Source organism: Saccoglossus kowalevskii, chromosome 9 (assembly GCF_978046115.1).
Source record: "Saccoglossus kowalevskii chromosome 9, keSacKowa6.1, whole genome shotgun sequence".
Taxonomy (NCBI): domain Eukaryota; kingdom Metazoa; phylum Hemichordata; class Enteropneusta; family Harrimaniidae; genus Saccoglossus; species Saccoglossus kowalevskii.
Genome location: NC_140649.1, coordinates 37,003,542 through 37,020,199, shown reverse-complemented (window position 1 = coordinate 37,020,199; position 16,658 = coordinate 37,003,542). Strand labels below are relative to the sequence as shown.

Below are 16,658 nucleotides of genomic sequence, written 5' to 3'. Positions count from 1 at the left end.
TATTTACCGACGACATGCCGCACGGTTCGGTAATCAGCAAGTATTTAACATTGATTTATTAACATGTATAACGATCCCCCAGAGGGGGTGAGAGGGGTTACAAAACACATACACGTTGATGTTGGGTGCCTTATTACGGTGTAACACCAGGGAGCTGTTAACATTAACGCCATCTTGAAGTTGTAAGGCTTCGTCCGCAACTATGCTCATTAGCATAGGCGGCAGCTTCAAAGCGAGTAGAGCGCGAAGTACGTTTCACACGATGTTACTTTCTTTTTTTTTCATTAGCAAGTATATATTCATGACTTTGAATTCCCAAATAAAGCGTGTAGCGGGTCAAACTGTTTCTAGGCGTTTTATTAAGAATATTAAAAGAGGAAAAACGTAAAGCTGTGTGAATGGATTGAAACTACTGCTGAAGATGGAAAACTCCTAGTAAAACGGCAGTGTCAACGGAAAATTAGATGAGTGCACGCTCTCTGCATAAACGGAAACGATGGCTTTGTTTATGTGGCCGATGTTGACGAGCAACAGATTTCCTGTACTCACTTCCTCATCTGATAACCGGCCCTCAACGGTCTCACGTATGGGTGTCGTCATCTCGCCTTGATGCGAATATTTCAGCCTAATCGTCCCCTTCGAACCACTCGCGAGGTTGGTCATAATATGCACAGGGGCTTGTCGACTGACCGCGAAAGCCCCTAGGCGAGAACGAATTTCGCGGTCAGTCAACAAGCCCCTGTGCATATTATGATCTAGACGTGCTTGCTATCTGTTGCGATTCTGATGAAAAATTCTTGAAAAATAAATATAAATTGCATAAACGAGGGGTGAACGCCAAAGTCCTGTAATTTTGCATCGGAATCACAACAGGCTGCAGGCAAGTCTAAATTAGTAAATATGACCCTGAGTTGCAGATTTTTCTATGCCTCGTCTATCATTGGTGTCTTTGCTTTCTTTCTTTTTATCGCCATTGCGTTAGTAAGATTGTGTTATTAAAATAGAATATAGACTTAAAAAATAAAACGATTTTTCAGACGAAGTCTTGACTGATAATAATGCTGACAATGGACGTTAGATAAATATGCATTGTTTGCGACAGGAAGCAACAGAGTATAACCGGTAGTATACATACATATGGTATAAACATTGTGCAAATATTAACGAAACGCGTATGGTAGTAGTGTTAGTGTTTGAGCACTGGTCTTTCCGCAACATTTTAAAAGATCAATATGGACCACCGAAATTTGGCGTTGATTTAAAAAAATAAACCATAATTTTCAGTAATACTGACTTCAAAAATTATGATACAAAAATAATTACATTCATACTATGAACCAACACCGTTTTTGTTTGCTTTTCACAACTGTATTTAATTTCTGGTGGTTAAAATACCAGCTAATCGATGGTGAACCACAAGTTTTGAGTCCGTTTATGATCTAAACGAAGGCAGACGATTGCAAACATCTGCTGTCATGGCAAAACTTTGCACGTCGTGAATGATTTTTTTTTTCTCTGCATGCAAATATTTTCCTTGATGCACTCAACAAAGTCAAAACAGACGTACAACATTCATTGCAGAACGCGTGAAAAGTACTTCGCGTTCCACTCGCTTTGAAGCTGCCGCCTATGCTAATGAGCATAGTCGCTGTCTTCCATGTGCTTGCCGATCACCGAACAGTGCAGCATGTCGCCGGTACATAGTGTTTACACACTTTTTTTACCGTACCTTTTTTTATAAGGCCTGCGGTGAACATCGACCATTAGGACTCACGCTGTTCGACCAACCAACCAATAGGAATTGTGCTCTTCGCAGAGTGACACTGCGATCCTGTCGCAGAGTGCAATAATCGACATTCGGCGAGTCGCACAATCGCATCGCAGAGTTAGTTTTTAGACCCCCATACATACATGAAGTTTGGGCCTAACTGGACTGCCAGTGAGCAGAACTGTGCAAAACAGATAAATACTGTAGATCACGAAAAAATAGAGTTGTATCTTTGTAAATGCACATAATAAGTAAAAATTACCAAAATTAAGTATTTTTGATGTATTAAATAGCCACCAGTCTGGCAATTTTGAACAAATCCGGAAAGATAATGGATGTGTCTCAGTAAGGCAACAGATGTTATAAGTCTGAACAGAATCAGCACAACTCTACAATGTATACACATAAAATGTAGGTTGTTGTTGTCAACCATTTTGAAGTATCATATGACAACAAAATCAAGAGTATATGTATCTCATCAATGAACCCCTGAAAAAATACAATGGACAAACTCAATCTTTGTTAATTAAGACAGATTCCCACTAACTGGCCCTATTCTTTTGTTCTTTAGTAACCAGAAAATTACTTACTGAATGGTTGTCGCCGAACATGATACGTGTATTTAAAATGTCTGACAAAGCAAACATGCACAATTTTTTTTTTACTCTGCCTAATAGCAACAATTTGGTATTATGCATTTTTAAAGCTATTTATCTACCTGTTAAATCATCGTGAAATATTTGAGATATCACTGGAAATAAAACAAGTCATTGAAAATGACACAGTCCCCGTTAAATTTTTGAAAGTTCTCTTTGCTGCTCGTCATATTAAAGCGGAGGGGTTGTCGCAAGCATGTCCTTGAAACTTGAGTTCCAAGTGGCATATACAACAGATTGTTTATTTACATCAAAACAAGTGTTCCGTCTAGTAGAGTAATATGGCCAAATTATAAAAACAGCCATTATTCGGCAATCTTTGATCTGATTATGAAACACACTGATATGTATGATGTATGTGCCAAATACAAATGAAAATGGTACATAAATTGTGGAAATATAGTAGTAAGGCCAAAAAGTCAGATGGCTGTCAATCGGCCATCCTTGACTAGATTTTGAAACAAATTGTCATGGACATGTATCCTAACATGTATCCTAACATGTATAAAGTACATGTATGTGTCGAATTTGAATGAAAACTGACAGAGCCCGTCCAAGATACCGCATAAAAAAACAAAACAAGATGCCTGCCAGTCGACCATCTTCGATCCAGTTGGACGGTCAGGACATGTATCCTAACATGTATGATCTATGTACTAAATTAGAATGAAAACTGACAAAGCATGTCCAAAATACGACATTTTTCAAAAAACAAGATGGCTGCCAGTCGGCCATTTTGACTCGAATCGCTAAACCACTGCATGTGCATATGTCCCACATAAAGTACTAGGCACATGCAACGAATGAACGGAATCGGTCCGAGGGATTCTGAGATATGACTCCGTACGGACACGCGGCACACAGACGGACGGAGACCAAATTATAAGTCCTCGTTTTCGGACTTCAGCCGAACAGGAACTAATAAAAAGGAGCCAAAGGTGTCTGCTTCATTGTTGATAAAACTTGTACTAAGATGCAAAGTAGGTGGAATATTATTAATTTTATTTAATAATATAAAGTGCATTCAAAATAAATATTCTTTTTGTTGACAGCTGTTAGATAGGAATAAAAAAACAAGACAGGTTGCACCAATTTTCATGAATCACTGCCCATGTACATCGATTTTTGAATACTTAATCCTCACAATATGCAATTTATTTTCACTGACTGGGGTAACTCAGTTAAATAATATCTTCATTCTACTTGCCTATCACTGACTCAAATCCTGATCTCTAAAAGCTAATTATCACAACTCTTTGTTAGAACAGACTGCACTTTTCTCCTTACAGAGAATTTTTCAAACCTATAGAACCTTAGTTTCACATTTATCAAGCCAATGTTCTGATATCAGCAGTTATAGCCAGTACATGTACCATATGTACATGACTCATCAAAGTAGTTTAATCCTATCTAGTTATATCTGCAAAGATCAAAACAATACCAGTACAAGAATGTGCCACGCATACTGCATTTCCTGTAACATGACAAAATACATTTATCCATACTTACTTGTACAGATGTATACAATCACTGTATTTCCTTTATTAGTAGCGTATACGTTCACACAAAATGACAGAGGTACGTCTATTGTCCAAAGTTTCTATTTCTAAGTTTAATTGGGGTCTTAATTGGGACAAAATCAAAGAGGACCATTTTCTGCCTTGGTTAGAAAATAAGTGATGAGCAAAGTAAGATTTATTAATTGGAAAGCCATAACAGCAGCCTATGAACTACCAATATTTAACATATCCAGTGAGACATTTTCGTTTTACATTGTAACCTTAGGACATGAAACCAGCTGACACCATTACAGGCAACCCCATGTGGTGAAACAACATAATATTTAATTTTCAAGACACTTTACACTGTATCATGTGATGCTGATAACAAAAGATTTGATGACTCGTCATTTGCAAGTTATGAGCACAAACACCGTTATTCAATGTTCAAATGAAAATATCAACTGTAGAATAAAAAGATTTTTCACAATTTAGTCTAGTAAAATGAATTAAAATGCTAAATTTAGAATGAACCAATGAACCAAATATAATTTAATTTTGTCATCAATCAGCTCCAATAAAATATTCATTCCAGAATTGGGTTACAACATGGGATATTTTCTCTCAAAAAAAATTTGTATTTATATAATTTTTTTAAAATTGTATTTATATTTCAAATCTATCATGTACTGCATACATATGTAACACATAATTTATACTGCATACAAACAGAACATATAAAAAAAAAACAGAGTTAAAGTGAAATGAAAAATTATTATAACCTCCTCACTAAACCTAAAAGTATGAATTAATATTCAAAAGTTGTGAAAATTAAAACTTTCCGAAACGCGACTAAATTTCCGAAAGTAATCCGGACGCTATTATATGTAGATTGATAATATAGAGAAGTGTCATATATTTTAATTAATTAAGGTATAGATGAAGGTTCATGGACATTTATATTTTTTCCTGATATAGAGGCATGTTCTTCAATTAGGTCACACCAAAGATGAATTTTGAATTTTGTAGTACAATACAACTGCCTATTTACTTATATGGATCAAATGAATTGCAAATTTGAAGTAAGAATTACCAATTTCCCCAAACAAAATGGCTGTAGTCAGCCAACATGAATACAATTGTCAAAAAAAAATAAGTTTGCAGCCTTGTGAAACAATTGAACGTCTCTTTACCAAATTTGAATAAATTTAGTAATTAAGTTCTCTCATTCTCCAATTATAAGCCAAAACTAGCACTTTTAGAATTGCTCCTGTTATCACTAAAAGATGTAGCTCAGTGGAAGAAGGAATAGATGAATACAAAAGTTAAGCAAATTATGTATAGATATAGTTCATCAGATCAATTTGCTACGGAACAATTTTTTTAAAAACAACAATAAATGAAAATGTAAATGTAGAAATTTGTTCACATTCTAAAAAAATGCAATAGCAAAATTAAAAAGCCTTTCTTTAAAAGAAAACAGTAAACAAACTAATGAATAGTGCATTTGCTTTATAATACATATTGTTTGGAAGTATCATCATGTAGAGGTACATATACTGTTAGTGTTCCACTTTTGTACGTGTCAGAAAATTTTAAAGTACTTTACCATTTTGCTTACAGAGATAACCCGGAGAGATAAGTCACGAAATAATCTGATAATCACACCAATACATCATTAATGTTTTTGTGGGCCATTGCTGATATAAAAAGCACAAATATTACACGAAGCAGTACACATGAATAAAATTCATAGAACGCAATGACGGTATCAGGTTAATTTATTTGAATAACTAACCCAAATACGCACCAATATCAAAAATTGTCAGCAGTCAAATGTGTTTATCAGCCGTGAAGATTCAGGAACACCACAAAAATATACACATGAGATAATCTTTGCAAGAGAAAACTGTTACATCATGAACTACTTAAAAAATGTTCAAGCTGCTTTGGGCATCGTTATAAACCTGTATATCAGGAAAACATATACCACATGAGTGAGCTAGAAGCAATACCAGGATAACATGGTCGAAAAACATATAAACAATAAAACAAAGTTGTCAGCTGTTTCGACAGTCGTGCCACACCGGACCACGATGCCAGGTTCTGTTCTGTACAACTTCAAAAAACGTAGACACCATTACAAATACCGTACTCATCCAACTTAGCGCCCAGGGTACAAGGTACGTTTCTAGATTATTAACTAGATATAAGATTTGTTTATGCACAATAATCATGGTAATCGATATCCATGCTGTATTATATAAATTTGATTACCAGTATTCGGAAAAATCAAACAATGCTCAAAAAGACCAGGTTTTATATTGAGACATTTTGGAAAGAATGGGCGCTTAGCCTGAAAATAGAAATGCCCCAAGAGTTGGGAGATGGGCACTTAGTAAATCATGGGTGCTATGTCAGACGAGTAAGACATGTACAGCAACACATCACCAACCAGTCATATAATCGTAGGCCACAAATGATTCTGCAACACTGCTGTAGGAAACATTTGTTTATGTCTCATATATTTCAACAGATGCATTTTTGAGCTGAAAATTTGAGAATTCCAGTTAAATATAGTCTCGGTATGATCAAACAAAATTTTACCAAAAATCAGCCATTTGCAAAATTCTATGTCAAGTGAGTGCATTATGGGAAAAACATGAGCTGTGCATGTGCAGAAGAAAAACTAGCAAGCTGGTATGCGCGCAAAGAATGCTGGGAACCCAAAAAAAACAGAAGCATGGATTTTCCTAAAACATTCTCCCAAAGAAAGAAACCGATCTAAATTAAGAGTTTCAGTGCTGGTTCTGATACTGTTTAAAACTTGCATCAAGGGCAATATGTACTGAACAGTGTCAAAAAGAATTCAACTCAGATAATAATTAAGCTAAATAATTATGCACATATTATCAACAACACTTGTAGTCTTACAATTGTTCCATAGTATACATGTACATGTATGACTGTTAATGTGAATCTAAGCACCAGTTAGTTCTTGTAATACAAGTATCAAGGAAACAAGAATTTCATTCGTGTGCAAATTTTTCTAATTAACAGGTCTTCACCAGTCTAATAAGATCTTATAAATTTCAGAGATTCTTGAGATATCACATTATAAAAATCACATTGAACAGCACCAACAACATCGGCACTTGTTGTCTGTCAACAAAGCTAATGACCAAAAATAAGTATTTGTCTTACACAAAATACATATTAAGCACTGGATGTGTGTCAATAAGACAACAGGTATTACAAACATTCAAAGTTTGAACACAAGAATTCAGCACATCTCATGTACACACATACATGTAAAATGTATGTTTTTAGGCCTTTTATGGATCCAATATGACCACCAGTCAGCCATTTTAAATCTGATCAAAGAAAGAAATTGGAAGAATACATGTGCCATTAGCTATCAGCTATGTACCAAGTTTGGAAAGAAAGGGTTAATGACCCTCTGAGAAAAGGTGACGTTGATTCTATGTGAAAAAATAAATTTGCAATTTATCAATTTATTATCTATCTCTATAATAATAGACAGACATTTGATAATAATGCTACAAAAATACCTTAATTAACTTGTTGTTTCCTGCACATCAAAAGAATGGTAAATACATGTTTTGAGATGACGCAGTATACTTCTTTACTCATTACGCTAGTGTACACGAGGTCAACAAGGTCATAAATTAATTTTCTATTGTGAAATAGATAATATTACTTCAGCTGTGACTGCATATTTTCATCACAACAAACCTTCATTTTTATAAATATTAATATCAACTGAATCCTACCAGCCTCTCAAAAAGTAGTGTGCAACAACGTCATTCGTAAATGGTTATTGAGGAACAACATGTTTGATGTGAATCCATATATAAAATACACTGTTTACAAAAAATCATATTACAACCACCCTTTAAATAATTATCAATTTACCTAAAACTAAAATAAGAGTGGGTTTCAATATGGTATATAAATTCTAGAAAATTTTAAACATAGGTGAAAACATTGATTTAAGATGACTCATCTTTTTTTAGTTAAGTTAATGAATTAGCATACTTACGGATGACACGTCTAGCGGCAGAATGAAGATAATAATGAAAGAAAAATACCAGGAGACAAAGGTTGCTAAGGTTACTACGACATGCTGCTTCCTCCAGTTACCATAGCGATGTAAAAGATAAGCTGATAAGATGAAAACACAGATAATCTCTACAGCAAGAGGACCAACACTCATGACTGTGTTTTACTCATCCATGAGTTAATATTCTAGTCATTCTCAACTTCACTCTATTTAGAATCTGCAAAGAAGAAACATAATATATTTTTGAATACAAATTATGTATTTATATTTAATATTTCCTGTTGATTTTTTTTTGGAGGAGAGAATCCAGGCATACACCCACTTCTACCCATGCAGAAGTCAGAATTGCCAGTACCAAAATACTATACCAAAGTACCAAATACTATAAGAATTCTCGAGAAATGGCATGACAAATAATTTTGTAATGGTTGGTATTGCAGTATCAAAGCCTATATTCACCCCTGTGACACATTTATTAACACTGATGAATCATGCAGATTTTTGTTTAAAATAATACATTTTTGATGTTATGAAGATTGTTCAGCTATGAATAATTGTTCAGGAAGTGAGACAACATTAAAATCCCGTTTAGATGCAGTTACTTATTAGGTAACATCAATATGTATAGTTCATCTCTGTAATTACAACGCCACATTGCGATGAACAGCACCATGGTATGAATTTTAAAATTGATAATAAACTACTATATCAACCCCAGTACAAAACAACAACAATCAACTTGATTGAACTCGATGAAAACAAATAATGCTGCATTGGCTTTGGGAACGAGAAACGATTCATGTCCTGCGATGACGGTGAAATAACAAATTCACGAGTTATTATTCAATGAATCATCACATACACCACCATCATCACGACCTATACAATTCGGAAGTAGTGATGAAGATAACGTCATATTTGTTTATAGAAAATATATGATATTCCATACTCTGGTAATTACCAAATATTCAATATTTTTTTGTGAAATCTGCTCAATCCAATTTTCAAAATTATTCCTCAATATTTTACATGGGAAAATAACAAAACAACCCACCTGCAGACGTGGAACAGAAAAACTAAATTTTACATTCGTTTCTGCACATGCGCAAATTAACTGACACGTTAGTGTGTTCGTAAATCCCTTCTCTGTTTTGAGATCATCTCAAAAAAACTTTCTCGGATGGAGTTATATCCAGAACAGCTAGAACACTAGAAAATCCTTTGAAACTCGTAAGTTAGGTACTACCAGTCATAATAAAACAGGTCGCTCCAGCAATAAAGAACTTAACTTCGTTGGGGTCAAAGGGCAAAACGGGGTCAAATGTCATTTTTTCTTTCAGCGGCACGAATCTCATGCTGGCTGCGTTATCCGTCAATTTTAACTTTTGGCAGGTGTAGGGGTTTCGACCGTATTTATCAGGGGGGTTTTGTCTTGCAAACTAATAGAATGTACTCAAATGGCGTAAAACGGGCAAAGACGGCAGAGGAAAAGCGAGAAAAGGAGCGTATGCAGAAGCGTCTGATTTGGGTTGACTGTGAAATGACAGGTCTTGAAGTTGACACTTGTCGTCTGATAGAAATTGCTGTGGTTATAACAGAGGGCGACCTCAGCATCGTCGAAGAGGTATTTTGAAATTTTTATTTGATTTCTTTTATTCGTAACCAGTTGATAACGCCCATCACCATATGGAGTTGGGTAAATTCCAATTGTATGCAGATTTAAATGTGCAATGGCGATTTATATATTTGTGATGGAACCAGCCCTGAATTTTATTTTGGGGGGGGTGTCTCTTTTGTTGTTGTTATGGGAATATATACTTCCACAGGAATTATTTATTTACTAAACATTTGCTAGAAATGGCAGTTTTGTCATTTAAATTTATTTAAAAAACAAACAATAAATAATACTTATTTACACTGAATCTCACTAAAGCGTGAACTTTTTTTGGTAAGAGTCCTTAGGGCCCCTCACCCATAACTCTAATTCTAACCCTGCCCCTACAGTACCCCTCCTCCATTTCAATTGTATATACCCTCTTTGGGTCGCTTATAATTATTTGGTGGGGCATATTGAATTACATTGTTGGGGGGGGGGCTGGAGTGTTAGGGTTCAGGTTAGGGGTGAGGGGGACTTAAAGAACTCTTATGATGATGTGGAATTAAGGGTAGTATTCATCTGCTAAGGCATTGTTTGCTTCAAGTTGTTTCCAGTCGTCATTAGAAATTATAGAAGTTGTATACATGCCTAAGTAAAATTCGGTGGAAGAAAATCAAAAATATAACATACATTGTACTCTTTTTGACGATGCTCCTCTGATCTATTATTTTATTCATTGGCAGCTGTAGGTATTTTTTACCAAATATTGATTATTATTCTTCAGATGATTGTTTTATGTGTGATTAAAGGTACAAAGTACACTTTGTTCGAATCACTATGTAACAGCATGCATTAAAAATTTGTTTACCATTTCTCAATCAAACGTAGAATTGCATCATCTTACTAATTGTTCATTCAAACAAACCAAATTAAGGAATAATTATAAAGTGATGGATTGTGGCTGTTACATTATTTTTAAAAATACATCATCCATTTTGTGAGCCTTTATGGAGTGTCACATAAACAACAAGATCAAAGTCATGAACTGTTGATTTTTAAAGCAAATCTGGTTATTATTCAGTTTTAAACTTGTCAGTGATCAATTGAAACAGACTTTTTATATTGACTGGATAGGAAGTAAAGACTTGACAACAAATAGATTGTACATTTAGGGCCATAATGATTGGTGATGCAAACAGTTACCATAATATATACTGGTAGATTATTTATATCCTGGTGTGATGATCTCCAATACTCACCAGCTATGGCATTTTTTTTTTACTTCACTCCTAACTTTGAAAAATATGAAAGCCAGACCTCATTTTGTAGTCCCTACTAGTGTTATTGAATAGTTCAAATGACGTTTGATTTTATAGGGACCAACAATTGTCATACACCAACCTGATGAGATTATAAACAACATGAATGAATGGTGTATACAACACCATGGTGAATCAGGACTCACTGAAGCTGTCAGGAAAAGCAAGATTTCACAAGAACAAGCTGAATATGAGGTCTTGTCATTTGTCCGTAAACATACGCATCCTGGAATGTGTCCTTTAGCTGGTAATTCAATCCATTGTGATAAGGTCTTCCTTGATAAGTATATGCCGAAGTTTATGGACCATTGCCATTACCGAATAGTGGATGTCAGCAGTATCAAAGAAATATGCAGGTGAGTATATGTCTACAGCAATAGCTCTTTCACAAGACGCATAAGTCACACATCCTGGCACTTTTTGGGGCATTGATGACATATAACAGCAATGATAATGTCATGTTAACTGTTTTCAAATTTCAGCAGATTCTTGCATTTGGTGAAGGGAAGGGAATATGAGAATATTTATTGTTAGTACCGCCGGAAATTAAACTGCCCACCTCATCAGAAAGTACCAGGATGTGTGATCTTTTGGAGATCATGGCCTATGGTTAATCATTTCCTCCCTGTTAGATGTTTTTGATATCTGGAAGGTAATTTGACTTGATGCCTTAAAATTATTTTTCATTCTGATAAGTTGTGCTATTGGTAAAACTTGCAAATGTGTTGACTTAACTATCGTATAATCTCTTTAATGGGCATCACTCTATTTTAGGCGTGAAAGCCATCTGCCATGTTTTTTCCATACACAAAGGTTGAAAATGACATGATTTTCTTTCTAATCAAGAAATTACTTTAGAATACTTTATTTTCGCTTGGAATTTATTTTTGCTATTTTCGCTGAAGGGATGATTCCATGAAAATAAAATCCACCGAATATACTTTTTTCCTATATTTCACATGACACTCATCAAAAATCAGTGAAAATAAATTCCATACAAAACGCCCAAAAAGCCTTTTCAGCAAAAATTAATTCCAGCGAAAATAAAGTACTGTAAAGGGGTAATTATTCACTGGGTTTTAATTTAGCTTATTTCGCTGACTGGAAAAATGCGCTAAATTAAAACACAGTGAATATGTAAAATTTAGCATAGAACACATTATCTAAATGACGAAACCGTGAATTTAAAACCCACTGAATATGCCTGAAATGGTAAATCAGTGAAATTTAAACCCAGGGAAAATTAGTCATTTTACAGTATTCCACAGTAGTTGTTTTTGAAAGATAAACTGAACGGTGATAACGTCTCACTGTTGAAACAAAGTTTACCCATTCACGCTTGGCCACAATAAACAAAGTACTCTTGAATAGGTGTTGATGACTACAGAAATCCTAATCTAGGCATCAGTAAAGATTGAAATGTTCAAAAAATTGATCCTTAATTAGAGATTATAAGGTACCCCCTTTGGTTGTAATTTGCCATACATTCAGTGTTTAACCTCTTACTTAACTATAACAAAAACTTATGGCATTGTTTTCCTGATGTCCCCCTGTTAAATTTACATGTAGCTTATCAGTTGATTTGTCTGGCTTAGTAGATCACTAGATTATATTTAATTATTTGATGGGTTTTAATTTTGCTATTTTTGCCAATACGTAAAAATTACTAGCAATAGAACTCTACCAAGTTTGTGAACTTAAAACCCAGTGATTTTACTCAGTGTCAAAATACCAGTAGTAAAATTAAACACCAGTGGAAATAAATGGTTGTTCGGTACCAGTGAAATAAGTGCAGTTAATAAATGAATAATCTAGTGTTATTATACAGTATTGACATATTTCATGTTTACTGTATTACCTGGTATGTGTTTTTCTGTACAGGCGATGGTATCCTGATGTATACGCTAAATCACCAATAAAGAGGGCTGAACACCGAGCTATTGATGACATTAGGGAAAGTATCAAGGAACTTCAGTATTACCAACAAGCCATCTTTAAGAATCCTGCACATGTGACTATTCCTTTCTACGGTGACAAGACAAGTACAAAATGAAAACCTGATCTTCTAATAAGTACTTTATATCCTGTACTTATCTGACTATACAATATATGGTGCATACATAGAGGGTGCCTTTCTGGTCTTAGAAATTTTGTTATTAATCATTTGCTCTATGTTAAATTCCATTATGTATTTACACTTTATTGTTTTTGCATTATTTAGTAGTAGACTTATACCCAGGTAATATTGCTATTTCTTTGCTAATTTATATACATTCTGAGATATTATACGATAACCACACAGATATTAGGATGCATTTATAATTGGATTGCATGATGTATACAATTACAATGTGTGATTCAGTCAGAGCACTCGATTGTACAAAAAGTCTTAATTTTCAAGCCATTACCTCAGTAAGATTGAGTACAAAAACAAGACAAGCACAAGGTGTATTTACTTGATTGTAAATGTCATTAATGTAGAGAAAATAACAATATGCCATCTAGGTGAGCTCTACACATTTTCTTTCAGTGGTCATTTTGGAACATGTATCAGTTTTCCCAGTATTTTTACTGCAGTACCGTAATCTGATTTTTCAAGGATAGGGCTTTACTTTGGTGGAATGAAACATTAATGTTAGTTTCATTCCCTGGATCATGTTGAATTTAGTGAAAAAAAATACTGTTTTACGTTGAAAAATATGTTGAAATGACTCAGTTTCCAATCGGTGATTTCTGTTGAGCTTGCATATTGAGTAAAAAGGCACAGACCATACGTCTGCTGCAAAAATAGATTGATTTGAACTTGAAATTTTTGTTTATAGCCCAATATTAAAATGTTGATCTTTTAGATGAGAATGTGGCATTGAGATCAAAATTCACCATTATCAAATCTGTGTACAAAATATCACATTTAAATATCAAAAAGATACTTTGTCAAATTCTATGAGATGTTTAGACACCACTACAACACTATGACCTTTGTTTGTCTTGTTTTTACATTCAATTTCATACATATCAACAGTGAAAAGAAAATAGTTTATTCTTATAGATGTGTTTGTAATTAGTAACATGCAAACACAGAACTACTGTTTTCTTCAAACACTGTATTTAAATATTCTAAAGAGGATACAAATGTATATGGGATGAAATCCAGATTTGAGGCTTGCTGGAAACCTACATTACTTTATTCTATTAATGGGTCATTAACTGTGTTTGTCAATTTGTACAGGCAATCCACAGAGACAGCATGAAAATTATGCGTGGTCACATGACCTATCCATATGCTTATAGGCATACAGATTAGAAATAATATTGTTACATGTATATGATCTTCACGTTATCAGTGAGGTAAAAGACTTTCTCCAGGAAAGGGGTATCTAACGAATATTGCAAGCCACAATATTAATTTGGCTCCGTATTGCCAGTTACATTGCTTCTAATTTACAAAAGCTCATGATTCTCCTTCAAATTGTAGACTCATGTGTAATCATCAGTTTTGTGAAATATTACATGTATATTGTGAGCATCTGATTGCTGCATTAAGTTTGTGTTTCCCATGATACCTGCAACTTTCAAGCAAGCACTGTGACACATGTTTGCACTGCATTTACTTATTTCATGTCCATGTCCATCAAAGGAAGTGAGCTGTAGATATAGTCCCACTTGTTCAGGTTCCAGAAACTAATGACTGCCATAACCTGGTGTCCTCATTTTGTAGGAACAATGCCATCCAATATGGAGTAAAAAAGAAAACTTCATAGATCAAAGTCTTCTCCTATTTTTAGTTCCATGCTATCAAATAGCGTACATTGCATTGTTTGGCAGATATTTACATTTACACACGTTGATACATGTAGTAAAAGCACATTGAATGCATCTACCACTTACTGCCTTGTCCAAGTTTATTTTAAAATATTTTTGTGGAAGAACTAACATGAAAAATAGATTTGTTTTCAACCTGGGGGTGCTGTCCAAAATGTGTATACTGGTTCTCGATATTAAAGATTATTTCTAAAATTGTTATGATTTTTTTTCCATATTGATCTGCTTAAACGGGAAAGACGATAAATTTTACTGAATTCATTAGAGCAGTGATTTGTTTTCACAGCTGGTAAAATCAAATTTTATTTTTACATTCTGCACAATCTAGTAAGATTCTTTGTGCTGGGCCAATAGCATGGTTTCAGTTTTGAATACTATTATACAAACAAAACAGACAATTTACATTACATAAAACAGGGTATGATGGTATCTACTCATTGGTATATGGAAGTACTTGCATTAAAATTGTGGAGAGAAAAAAAATCTACAATTCACTGCTGAACAATATTAAACATAGAATTCTATAATGGCATTACAAGTTGATAGTATGTAACCAAGATGAGCACATTGCTATCAGTAGTTAATCAACTTTTTGACGGTTTCTAGTGTCAAATATGGTTTTCAATTATATCAATATGTAGCAGCCTTGTTTAATGTCCTGATGAGCATTATTACTTGTTCAATGAATACAACTGCACCAAAACAAATGTATACTCAAACAAAACTGCCATGTGACAAGATGATTTCTATACTTTAGTCTTGGATTATTATGCAAGATGTGCATGAATATTGTCAATCTTTCAGTTTTATTGTTTAAACCTTTGTGAATTCATATACATGTAATAAATTTACATATCACATATTTGCAGTCTATAGTAGTATAACTCAAACATGAATCGTGAAATTTTATATATGTCACATACTTCCAAGCTTCAATACAAGAATGATCTCTTTCAATGTACAACTTTAAACATAAATTTTTGTTGTCTTATATTATACAGTTGGGATATATTTTGGAATGTGTCAAAGGTTTTATTTATCTATGTAACAAAAGCTAAAAATTTTGCATACTAACTTTTAGACAAATAAGAGATGACTGCAAAATACAGTATATGTATTATTTTAGTTGTGACACATTCTTTGTATATATACTGTTTAGAGCGATGTTAAAATTACTACGCATACATGATGTCACCGTATTGTCTTTATTTCTTGTTTTATTTTATAAATATTCTTGGGAGCAAGGCACTTTTCTGACAATTTTTACAACCACAAAAGTGTAATTTATGAGAATTTAAAAGAGCAAAATCTACTTTAGTTTTAAGATTACCGATGAAAATATTTCAACATACACAGGTTTTTGGTAAAAAAAAATACCATTTCAACTTCTTTTTGAAATCTACCAGCTCAATCTCTTAATGTTAATTGGTATGGAGGGTGAACCTCTTTTGGATTTGTTTATTTTGTGAAAATTTTGAGCGAATATTTTGGTAAAAGATGCTTCTTGAAATCTACCAGGTAATTTGCTTTGCATTGCTACTTGGTATGGTTTATAACAAGATTGCAATTGCCATAGCAATAAATATATAAACTACCATAGTTGTCATATATCACTGTATATAACATTAACAACTTTGTTTTGAGGAAGACTGATTGTTTGGATGTACGAAAGGATTGGGAGGTATTCTCCCATTACATTAACCCAAGTTGTCGATACTATTGTGATTTTTCAATGATAAAGCATTGCAAGTGAAACTAATTGGAGGAGTATTTCTGGGTTAATCCCAATTTCATGGAAAAGTGCCTTGCTGTATGGGCCCCCCCCCCCCCCCCCCGAGTGCACACATGTTCACAATCATAAGGCGAGTCACCTGCTTCAAATATAACAGCATAAATACAAGGAAACAAAACTA

The 16,658-nt window shown here is 34.0% G+C and overlaps 2 protein-coding genes across 2 annotated transcripts in view; one reads left to right on the top strand and one right to left on the bottom strand.

Moving 5' to 3' along the window:
• LOC102809420 (G protein-coupled receptor-associated protein LMBRD2-like) overlaps nt 1–9,123 on the bottom strand; it is a 33,850-nt gene extending 24,727 nt beyond the window's left edge. Inside the window, exons 1-2 of the mRNA XM_085503471.1 lie at nt 9,062–9,123; nt 7,987–8,224 (exon numbers count right to left, since the gene is read on the bottom strand). Of these exons, the coding sequence (XP_085359597.1) occupies nt 7,987–8,160 (174 nt within the window). The 5' untranslated portion in view covers nt 8,161–8,224; nt 9,062–9,123. The remainder of the gene's footprint in view (nt 1–7,986; nt 8,225–9,061) is intronic.
• Nucleotides 9,124–9,322: 199 nt separating this feature from the next.
• On the top strand, nt 9,323–16,340 carry LOC102800626 (putative oligoribonuclease). The gene is made up of 3 exons (XM_085503470.1): nt 9,323–9,631; nt 10,981–11,279; nt 12,805–16,340. Exons 1-3 carry the CDS (start codon nt 9,329–9,331, stop codon nt 12,974–12,976), a joined length of 774 nt encoding a protein of 257 aa, XP_085359596.1. The 5' UTR covers nt 9,323–9,328; the 3' UTR covers nt 12,977–16,340.
• Nucleotides 16,341–16,658: the final 318 nt, after the last annotated feature.